General features: G+C 40.9%; 1 protein-coding gene across 1 annotated transcript; it reads right to left on the reverse strand.

Moving 5' to 3' along the window:
• Positions 1-8,030: 8,030 nt before the first annotated feature.
• Positions 8,031-11,704, reverse strand: fbxo4 (F-box protein 4). Its single transcript, XM_061038760.1, has 7 exons — positions 11,477-11,704; positions 10,475-10,749; positions 10,176-10,396; positions 9,757-9,832; positions 9,475-9,647; positions 9,143-9,342; positions 8,031-9,039 (listed from the first exon to the last, which is right to left on the reverse strand). The coding sequence occupies exons 1-7, from the start codon at positions 11,636-11,638 to the stop codon at positions 8,947-8,949; spliced, it is 1,200 nt and encodes a 399-aa protein (XP_060894743.1). The 5' UTR covers positions 11,639-11,704; the 3' UTR covers positions 8,031-8,946.
• Positions 11,705-11,720: the final 16 nt, after the last annotated feature.

The raw sequence follows: 11,720 nt of genomic DNA on the forward strand, positions 1-11,720 counted from the left end.
CCATGATGATAAAACGTGCAGCATGACCGGGTTCTGATGAGTCTAAACTGCAACACTGGGGAAATAAAACATGCAGACGTAGCCTATAGTGTTAACTTCTACATGGCATTATTGATGCTTCAGGTTCACATAATGTGTGTGTTCTCCCTTTCTGCCTCATCTGCTGCTTCCATCTCCTCACCAACTTAGGTTTGAAGCCTGTTTTTTTTGTTTTGTTATTCGCTTCTTCTTTTTTTTTCCTAACGTCGATGCCTCTGCTTGCCAAACGCACTTAATAGGCTATGTGATGGCTATGAGCGCCTGGCGCACCTGCGGCGCATTTGGATAGGGACGAGAAGAGAAGCCCTTCTTCACTTATCATAGTCTGATTTAATGTTAGAGGCTCTAACAATCATGGCCACTCGCTCTCACTTCATTTAACCACAGGATTCTCTAACAGAATATAATTCATCTTCATCCACGCAGAAACTTACAAAATGATCAGGTTCAGAGAATAGTTTATTCATCCTCGTATGGGCACTCAATGATATTGTTACCAACCTTACCTGATATCAACCTACATCACCTTAATGTCAATTCTAAAAAAAAAAAGTGTTATGATCATTTCAGCATTGTTGCACTCCTCATCATGCACTATTGTCTTATTTAGTCATCTATTAGTCTTTGTTTATTGTTAATTACTTATGGGAAGCACAGCCTAACAAAGTATTTTTTTCTCGCTCCATTTGTGGGCATACCTGGTCAATAAAGCTGATTGAAAATTGGATTCTGATATTTAACGAGCTACACTGATATTCACAGTGTTTCGGTCTGGCCTGTGATGAATAGCTGCGCCTGTCCGAGAGCTACAGCCTACTTTGGCTCACGTGGAGGGTCCACTGGAGAAGTGACGCCGTGAGAGGCTCGCCCAGAATTTCAGCTGTAAGTGGATATACACCCCCGACCCAAGAGCCATCAATTACTATGGACGGCCCGCCCCAACACGTGAGTGAAAAACACACCCACGACGAGGCCCAGCTGTTGCTGCTTGAATGCAGTTTTTCCTGCACATAAACTCCGCGCGTGTGTGTGTGTAGTATGTCTGTCTGCGTGGACGTTGTGAGTGTTTTTGCTTCGCTCGGCTTTTATTCCATGGTCCTTCAGATATAAACATCAGCCAGTGCTAATACACTACTCGTAATATCCGAGCTGAAGCAACAGAAAGTGATTTTGCATGAATGCATCCTGCCACAGTGAAATCAGATCATACTGTATGTCAACCTGTAAAAGTAAATGAAACCCTGCTCTCTTAGATAACAGCAAATACATTAGCCTGTAGCTTCTAATACACCAAACTCATAGACAACAAGGAAGTGAAAAGAAAACATGTTTTGCCAGAATGCTTTTATTAAAATTCTCTAATAGAGACTGAACAGGAACACAGACAGACAGATGTACTGTCAAAGACACATAGGAGGACTCGAGGCTCTATTCTCTTGGCCCAGTGCCTTTTTTCCTGTCTGCCAATGTACTGTTGACATAATTTGTGATGCGTTGGGAAAGAAATGGAATTGGCCTGTCTGTATTGAGCCGAGCCATCCTCGTATTTTTACATCCCTGTCCCTTTCTCGCTTACAAGGTCCACGAGTTACGGCCTTGCTTTGCCATGTTGTCTGGTTGCAGTGAGCAACATAAATACTGCAAATTGCACAAGTAGCAGAGGACAAAGATATAACCGAGATATACTGTTTTAATAAGGTTGAAAGGATTTGTGTGCCTTCACAAAGATTGTTTGGATCTTTTAGGATGTTTAAATAACTAGTGTTTTGAAGCAATACTCAAAATATATTATTTGCTGATGTTTTTGTAGACTTGGTGCACTATGCAGTGTTATTTACCGGGATTGGGAAAAAAAAAGAGTTAAACAATTAGTATTAGATGACCCCTGAACATGGCTATGCACAGAGGGCTTTGATTGGAGGATAGCGGGGGCGTCCATTGAATTAGTTCCTTTGTTGTGGAATACTCATTCCTGTGATTGTCTGCTCTGAGTGATCATGTGGACCTGTGCTGGATTGAATGTGACAACAGAACAATGCATCTGGCCGACAGCTTGTGCCTGCAGAGGAGGGCCGGAGCTGGGTTTCTCCTCTATGACACCCCAATCGAGGGATGTTCTGTGAAGAGTCTGGTGTTGATTGTTACAGCAGCTATTGACATAGAGTAATATTTTTGATGATATCTGTTATTATTGCAGAAGTTGTCATTGGGGAGTTTTAATTCACAGACTGCTCCTGCAGAAACAACGCAAATGCACATGAGCAGTGGTTTCATTTTAAGTGACACAGTGCTTTTGCCCGTACTATTTCTTGTGACGTAATAACCCATGCTTAGCATAGAGCTGCTGGGATTCATACTTGTCCAATATGAAATGATCAGATTTAGCAATGTGTGAGTCTATAAAGTATTTTTTTTTTCTGATTTTTCTCATACGCACAAAAACTCTTGAAGATTTCTGCATGTGTGAACGCAAATGGTCAGTTTTCCACTGACTTTTTCATCCACCTAGTAAAATGTTTTTGTATGAAGTAAGGGTGATCTGATTTGTGAATGCAGCAGGTAATAGTCTGGAAAATCCACCATGAGCGAGTGGGAGGGGGTGATTACGAGTGAGTTGTACCGGTGAGGGTGAGAGACTGGTGTGATCTTAGTGCACGTACTGAAGCACCTTCATTCTCTTTTCTGTTCACCACTATGCTCTCCTCCACTTTTTAGTTGATTCTGTGGATATGTCCAATAACAGGCAGCATTGATATAAATGCCCAAAAAAACGTCATTAAAAACCTTCTGATCTTGCATAGCCTGTCATCTTGGTTATCTTGTAAACATTATGGCAGCCAGCAGTGTCGGTAAAGGCTTCACGCTGCACGCTCTAAGGATTCAAGTGTGAACAACAACTTTGTACATTTTCAGGCTGTCCTCGAGTTTTCTTTACATTTTCAGGAGTGCTTATGTGAAAACAGCTTCAGACTCTCAGTCTCAAGGTCTGTGGCTCTCTACTGAAGTGGAAAAAAAAAACCCAGCTCATATGTAGTTTTATTAAAAAATGAATACATGAAAAAGCAGAATCATTTCCCAAAGCAGCTGGAGACTGTAGCTTTTAGTTCACATTAGTCACTGAAATAAAGACTGTATTAGTTGGGGACTATTTTCAGCAGGAAGTTAGTAATTACAGCAGAGGGACAGCGGATGTGGGATCAAATCAAGAAAATACTCAAGACCAGAATTGGTATCATCGATGGAGCTTTCACCAGTGTAGCTCGTCTTGTGTTTGAAACAACAATCAAGGTCTACAGTACAGAAGCTAAATCAGAATCATAAAATACTTTATTAATCCCAGGGGGAAATTCAGTTGTTAAAGCTGCTGTTAAACACAATAAAGAAGGAAATATAGAAATATATAATGCAAGAATAAAGCACAAGGAGTTTAATTTATGAAGGTATAATTTATAAAAGTATTTCAGGCTTCAGCTGAAAATGTAGGCAGGAATAACTCGTTCTTTTTGTTCGGCTTTTATATGTAATGGGATTTGTTGGAAATCAATCATAACACTTATTTTATCTGTTATTTCCAGACAACGCATGGTTTTCATCAGAATGAAGGCTTTAATGACTATACAACACTTTTAATGGTTGTTGTAAGAAATTGTTTCCTACATGAGCAGAATAAGAGCCAGAGATTCTGTGCAGTAGTACGCCTGCCGGTGGCCATGTAAAAATCACTTTCTGTTTGTCTGTCTGTTTTTATTTTGCAGATAATGAAAGAGTGGCCTTTGTGTCATCCCCTTCAGATCACCTGTAATGCATTTACTGCAATTTCACATCCTTTCAAGTCAGCACCCTGCTACCTATTGGATTAGGACACAAGTGGATAAGGCTTTAGGGGGAACACACACACACACACACACACATGCACACACACACACACACACACACACACACACACACACACACACACACACACACACACACACACACAGAAAATAACAACAACAGAATCAAATATAAGGACGGATCACTGTGCTCCTGGTTCCATATCTTCCTTAATACAAGGCTCTTGATAGACTCAAGTGACTCACAGATAATTCACCATTAACACTTCTGAACCCCGATCCAATATTACGAGTCCCTAACCTGCCATACATATAACAGCAGGAGGAAGGTGGGCCGAAACACACTGAAGTGGGAAGGAAATTGAAGTGAATTGGCGAGATTGCATGGGACGCGTAAGATCCACAGAGTATCAGCATGAGAGCCCCACCATGTGCAAAACAACACAATTAAGAGGGCCGCTTAGCCTAATCAGTGAATGCATCATGCAAATGATGTTTTTTTTTTCAATGCCTACTTTAATCTTGGCTGTTATCCTAGAATACAAATCAGGGACTTAACTCTAATGAAAGGAGGAGAGAGTGGGATGAGACAAAGATGAAGAAGAGGGACAGCGGAAGAAGAGGACGGTGATGTTTAAAAAAAAGAAGTCAAATGAAGACAGCGTTAAGAGTTGTTTAATATAATTATTTAATTTTTTTTATTTTGCAATCACATTGCAAGTTTCATTTTAAAGGTATAATATGTCAAATTTTATTAGAACGTTTACATTCAAATATCCAAATTAATAAAAAATTGACAAAACCATTGTTATATATATTTTTGTTAAGTACTTACAACAGTTTTCTGGCTTTGAACAATTTCTTATAGTTGTAACGGGACGTGGCGACATGTTTATCGTTGCTATGGAAACATTGGATGTAATGTCAAAGACCGCTAAATAAGCGGGAAAATGCTACTGAAGGCGGCCGTACTGTTTCTGCAGGTGCTGCTGTGATAAAAACAACATGTAGGTTATACTTGGATACATCGTTTGGTCAACATATTCTCTTCCTCAGGTCTGTTTCACACGATTGCCTTGACTAAGGTCAATGTGCAGTTTTAATCTTCATCAGGGGTGGGGGGAGTAGCAGAGAGAACTCCCATGATTCCCCGCCAGCCTCTGCGTCGTCTTTTGCAATTGTTTTGATTGAGAGCCCCCTGGTGGCAGAATTAACATACTGTGCAATTAAAGTTTATTAAAAAATACTTTGACCTACTTTTGCAAAATCATTTAATTTATGATGCATATATTTTTGCTTGATCAGTACAACTTAATTTAGATATATTAACTGATCAATATGCAATATGCACACACTGACCTCAGCAGAATTCTTTTTTGACGTCATGCCCCTCCTCCTACCTCCCTTTGGGCTGGGAAAATGTCCCCCTGTGAGGGACATGTGTGAAAGGGGAATTCTGGAAAGTATCAGGAGCAGACTGGCTCGAAATGATTGAGAAACTGTCAGGAGTGTATGTGTGAATGGGGCTTTATTTTGCAATTATAGTCCCTGGTAAATGAGGTTGTGCAAAATTCAATATTCGACTCGTTTACCACATAAGGACTGTGCAGCATCACACACAGACAGACAGACAGACAGACACCCACACCCACACACACACACACACACACACACACACACACACACACACACACACACACACTGTTATTTGGGGATTTGTGCTAATGACTCACGTGCGGCAGTCTCACATGAACAGACAATGAAAATCATTATCTGTGCAAGTTAAAGCTGTAGATTCAAAGCAGTTTTAATCCTGCACACACACACACAGACACACACAGACACACACACACACACACACACACACACACACACACACACACACACACACGCACTGTGACTCTAAAATCTTGAACAATCGGCAATCACAATGCCTTTTAGTGTGGCGGAGCATTTTCTTTTTTTTTCTTTCCATTTATAACCTTTAAAAATAAGGTAGCATTTTTCCCTCTGTGCCACTGTGACGCACAGCAGACTCTTTATATTTGTCCCTGACGTTTTCCCCCTTCCCTCACATCTTACGTACATGGTATTCTTCAGCTGTCCTAACCCTAACCCTAATGTTGCAGACCTGTTGCATCTGTAAACTGTCTCGCATCGGTAAATAGGGGTTTCTTCCTTGTGACATCATATCCCAGAGGCCCCTTTTGCTCCTGGAAGACAAGAGGCAGCTGGAGGTCTGGTATTCATTCATACTTCCAAAACATGACCTCCCCCACCTTACCCAAGCGGCCGGCATGTGGGGATGTATGCTATCGGCTCAGGGGCTGTAGATTTAAAGCATTTTTTTTTTTAAACGGACTTAATTGTTTTTACTCTGCATTCAGAAGGAATATAGTTCATCTTCAGGCTGCAGCTCATTCATGTCTCCATTCATTCACTTCAGTGTAAACACAACCTTATTCATCCACATATACAGGGCCAGTCCGTGTCCAGCTTCGACCTCCATGAGCTCTTCAGGATCACAGAGTAATAACGGAGGATTTAGTGATGGTATCCTCTGCATACCTGCCCTGGAAACAGGCCCCCACGGTTTACTATTTTCTTGAATGTGGTCCACTTTCATTGCTGGACAGTTTGTTTGCGATGAACAAGCACACAGAAACCTACTACATATGTAAAATACTACACATCAGGACCAAAGAGAGAGTGCATCCTGTTTACACAGAGAAGGACACAGAGAAACGTTGATGTCTGATTCTGTCTGTCTGCAATACTCAGAAACACACACACACACACACACACACACACACACACACACACACACACACACACACACACACACACCATCATTTCACTAGGGGGAAAACAAAAATCAATCTCCGCTTCACCTGTATTCAGCTCAGCTTAATGCACCTAAATTGCGCCAATCACGGTCCTATTTTAAATCTGTATGCCTATAAAAATGATTGTTGAGACTTAGCCTACCTTTTGATGGATGAGCCGCTGTTGGGAACGTATGTTTTTTTTTTTTTGTTGTTGTGGTTACCAAGGGGACTGGATCAAAAGAGCATCAGTGAAGCACATTATCTTGTCATGTCTTACATGCTGCTATAAGGCCATAGGAACACTACCGTGAGAACAGGGCACTAAACATCACTTAGGAGGTAATATTCAGCGGAGTAACTCAATTTGAAAGCATTATCAGGAACTGACTTTTGTCTATGGGCAATAAGGTTTGAAGTGTTTGGGGGTATTTTTCAGTCAATTCAAATGAAAAGCAATGAACCAAGAATGTTGAAATTAGTATTTGTAATTCTGTTTAGGTGTTGTGAAATATACATGGGCTAGTATTTAAAAATATGCATTTGAATTTGAAAAATTGTGTGTGTGTGTGTGTGTGTGTTGGGGGGGGGGGGGGGGGACCTTTATAGTGTGAAAATGCATTCTCCATTATTGCAGCTGTTATTATTTTCACTTGTTAGTCAGACAGTCATTTGAAATGTAACTGCACTTCCTGCTGAGTGAAGTTGTTTCATGTGATGTGCATTGCCACTTTTTACAATTCTATTCAATTTAAACATCTTTATTCATCCCTCTAGGGGCCGTTTGTTTGGAGCAGCTTGTTCATAAAAGACATATGTGGACACAGGGGTGTTGAGGCAACAATAAATTGTACACGAGAGATAAAATATGCGATAAGAAGTCACACATGTTTTAAAGGCAGTTCAAAGGCAACACTTTCTTTTCACACAGCACTGAATAACATTACTACTAGTGGCACCCCCTGGTGGCTTAAAATGATACCCTGTCATGCCTACAGATGTGGATTGAAGTGTTTATGCCAGGTCTGACCTCAGAGGAAAGGAACCACAGGGCAACTCTTACTGCACATTACTCAACAGGGGAAAAAAAACATTTTACAGAGAAAAGAATAAGGAAGAAAAGAACAAAGGAAAATGAGGAAAGCGAAAACATGACTCATGGTGAGAAGGTGGTTTAGTTATTGTTATAATTTCACATTTAAAAATGAGGATGACGTGATGCAAGAAAATGAAAATGTGACTCGTTCATCACCTTGGAAGTATGAAGTTGTCAAGCCATTTCTAGAACTAAGTGATTTTGCATCATATAAAAAAATGTAAACATTTGAGATCATAAAGTTATAAAGAGTTTATTGTATTACAAAATGTATTGATTGCATAAGCATTGTGTTTTCAATACATTCAAGTGCTTGATTTACAGATTGGCAGCAGCATTAACTTTCACTTTCCTTGCATAGGGCTTTGCCAGTGCTGGACAAAAATGTCTAGTTGGGCCTTTCACAATGCTGCACTCTGTGGATTGTTTTAATTGTGTAAACCAATCCAAGTCTTGCACAGCGCTTAGCCCAAGATATAGCTTTATTAAACAGCGCCAGGATGGAGCTTTTTTTTTCTTTTTTTTTTAGAACATTTAAATATTGAGAGGCACACTCTGGCATAAACAAGGCTTAATCACCAAAATCATCAAAAGAAACAAGCAGACCTGTGTTGCTGAACGGACCAAATCTTTGCCATTTTTGTGAGTGTGCTGGCTTGGACATTTTTTGTTATTTCATGTCGTCCCAGGAAAAGAAATATGCGAAGGAGAATTCCATCTTAAATATGCAGCCAATGGCCGGTTAATCATCACAATCTACAGTTGATTTAGGGAGAATTTAATCACCCTGCAGCAGCATAGAGCTCTGTATGCAACCCAAATCTTTAAGGGTTATTGTGAAGCTCTCACATGTTTGTATAACTTTCTATCCAGCTATAAATCCTTTGTATGTCTCTTTCAATAAAAACAAGAGGCCCTGGCTTTTATTCTCTGTAATTTCTTACAGAGAGTAAAAGTTCTGGCAGTCTTGCTGCTCATCCAATTCATTAAATTCCACAGGCAGTTTTCCCATCCAGAGACACTGAGTGCACATTTGGTACGCATTACTCAGGAAATGCCGGAGTATCTTGGTGTCAGGATGACACAGCAGAGAAGTCTGTGGTCTGAATTCATCTAGCAGCAGCAGCAGCCGCAGAAGTTAACTAGCTGTGAACTAGCTACCAACGACTTTGACTCCAGAACATCTCAGCAACCAGGAAATACCATCCAAAAGACCTGACAGGGATTCTGCTACGGTATCCTGCACCTGAATCAGAGAGAGGAACAAAATCGGTGACACTTGATAGCAATAAATGCGGCAGAAGATTTCAAAAATACTGAAATGATTTAATGCCAAAATGAAAAATGACCATCCAGGGGTTAGCCAGTTGTGGAAGGCCGAGTCTCTTCGCCATGTAAACACAGGAAGTGCGACACGTGTCCGTGCTTCTGCTGATTGCTCCTGGTTCTTCTCTGGAAATGCAGGAGAGAACCAGCAGAGGCCTGGAAGCCGAACCCCCGGCGGCGCTCAGCAGAGCCCGAATCTGAGCCACCTCAGACTCACCTCCACCTGAACACACAGAATTTCATGCAAAGGTACTCAGCTAAACGTGTCTATGGCAGCAACCAATGTGACTGATGTGATAAGAGAGGGTTCTCATGGGGAAAAGCTGCAAATAAGAATGTCCTCTTCTTATCCTACCTTTTCCGGGCTCTGCATTGGCTACGTAGATGAAACCATCCACCACCTGGCACACTTGCTGGACCTGAGGAGCAGGGATGTAGATCGGCTGTCCGGAGTCATCTGTTCCTTCCAAAGAAAACAGTTTATTATTGACGCTCTGCTGCTCCAGCCTGGCTCTTTCCCTCTCCGCCCTGCACACACAAACACAAGAAGTTACGTTGAAAGACCGACAATCATATGACGAGAAACATAAATAGCCAAATGCAATTTTTATGTTGACCTACAGGGCGAGGTGCTCACCTATTTGTCGAGTACAGAGTCAGGATATTGAATTTGTGTTGGTTATTGAACAGGTAGCTGATCCCTGAGCCAATACCTAAGATCAGATCAGAGAAAAGTTTGGAATTTGTTTGTTTACATTCTGGGCTGATAGAAACTCATGAGAAAACATCTTTGGGCAAATACTGCCACCTAGTGGTAGGAAAGAAAACCTTACAACAACTCCAACTAATAATGCAACTTTTTAAATAAACGTGTTTCCATGATGTATGCATCATAACAATAGTTTTTATAACATGAGCACTATAGTTTGGGGATAGAGTAATGTAGGATACACATTTTAAAACTGGTTAAAAGGGGAGCTTTAACACTGTTATTGTAATGATAAGAGAGTACCAGGAGAAGTTTGTCCTTTATCCTCATCATCAGTGTTATCTCACCATTTATCTGCCTGTGTGGAGTGCCGGACACTGGAAGCACATCTGGTGCATGCATGAGCCTTCTGACTAAAGAGACATCCAGCTGCTCCATGCCGGGGCCAAACATTGCATAGCGAGGCTCAGCTGAGGCTACCAGAGACTGAAGAAATGAAGTCACGACCGCATACGCCGGGCGAGAGGGAAGCCATTGTTGTCTGCAGGATGGGCAACCTTTCAGGTATCTGATGAGACAGAAACAATGGTTCAAACCGTTTCCATCACATGGCTACCAAATGTTGGACTAAACAATAGATACCTACTCTGACATGTAGTCAAATCTGGATTCCATCCCTTTGTCATCCCCCTCTTCTCTGTCATCTAGGCTCTCATCTGCATTGATTAGGGGTGCGTCCAATATCTCCAGTTGGGGCATGCTCAAATGATCAATGGACGTCCAGTATGGCATGTCCCTGAGCAGGAAGTATCTCCACAGTAACCGATCTCTCACCATCGCCCTCCAGTACTGACTGGTGGCTCCCAGGCGGCAGATGTCAGCAGGAGACAGATATGCCATGATCAGGAACTGCACATCCACCTTAAGAGGAGGGGTGTGATTTGACATGACGGTGATGAGGAATTTCCCCACAATTTCAGATGTTGTGTGTCATAATGTGATATGTCCTCGCTCCAAAAACGATTTGATGTTTAAATGATTCTATGCCCGTTATGTTGTTCTTTTTATTTTTTAAGCAAAGAGACTAAAACAGTTTAAAGCTGAAAGTTGTAAACATACAAAACAAACAGAAGACTCAAAAGCTGTGAAAGAGGTGAAGACAACACCAGTCTATTTATAACTAATAAAAATGTGCAAACATGAAAATAAACGTGTTTAAAAGAAGCTTCAGCATCTCAGATGAAAGATAAGACTTAGAACTTTAAACTTTATGCAAACTCTTTAAACTCTGATGTAAAAAGAAGTATTAACAGTGTTGAATTAATAATCTGATAGTATCAGTTTCTGGGTCTCTGAGTTCAAAGTCAGGGAATATTATATTATTTTATAACTAATGCAATGACACAAAATAGGATATTGCTATTGTTCCAAACTGGAGTAGATAAATCTATATTTGACTGGCATGAACTTGTCCTTCATTACAAGTGAACATAAGTGCAGTGATTTTAAGTGCTGAGTAAAAGCAGGAAGTAAACACGAAGTGGCCAATTAAGGTTCAAAGTCGGTCCTTGAATGCATCTTTTATTTGCCTTTCAATATTTCATTTATTACATGGGACAAATACCCATTCATGATTCGCATATCTTACCGGTAAGCTATCCAGAAATCCAGGTTGAAGCTCATCTCTAGCTTCCACAGACGTCAAATCACTTTTCCCAACAAACCCACTATTTGGAAAGTATCTGTCTCTGAATGTCCGGAGGCTGCGGATCACCACAGACTCGCTGAGCTGCTGAGTCTTACCTGACATGACTTCACATGAAGGAGGATGTGCGAAAAGCTAAAAAAAATGCGGTCAAAATAGACCTTTGAGATGACAACAAAAGTTGACG

Source organism: Labrus mixtus, chromosome 5, assembly GCF_963584025.1.
Source record: "Labrus mixtus chromosome 5, fLabMix1.1, whole genome shotgun sequence".
Classification (NCBI taxonomy): domain Eukaryota; kingdom Metazoa; phylum Chordata; class Actinopteri; order Labriformes; family Labridae; genus Labrus; species Labrus mixtus.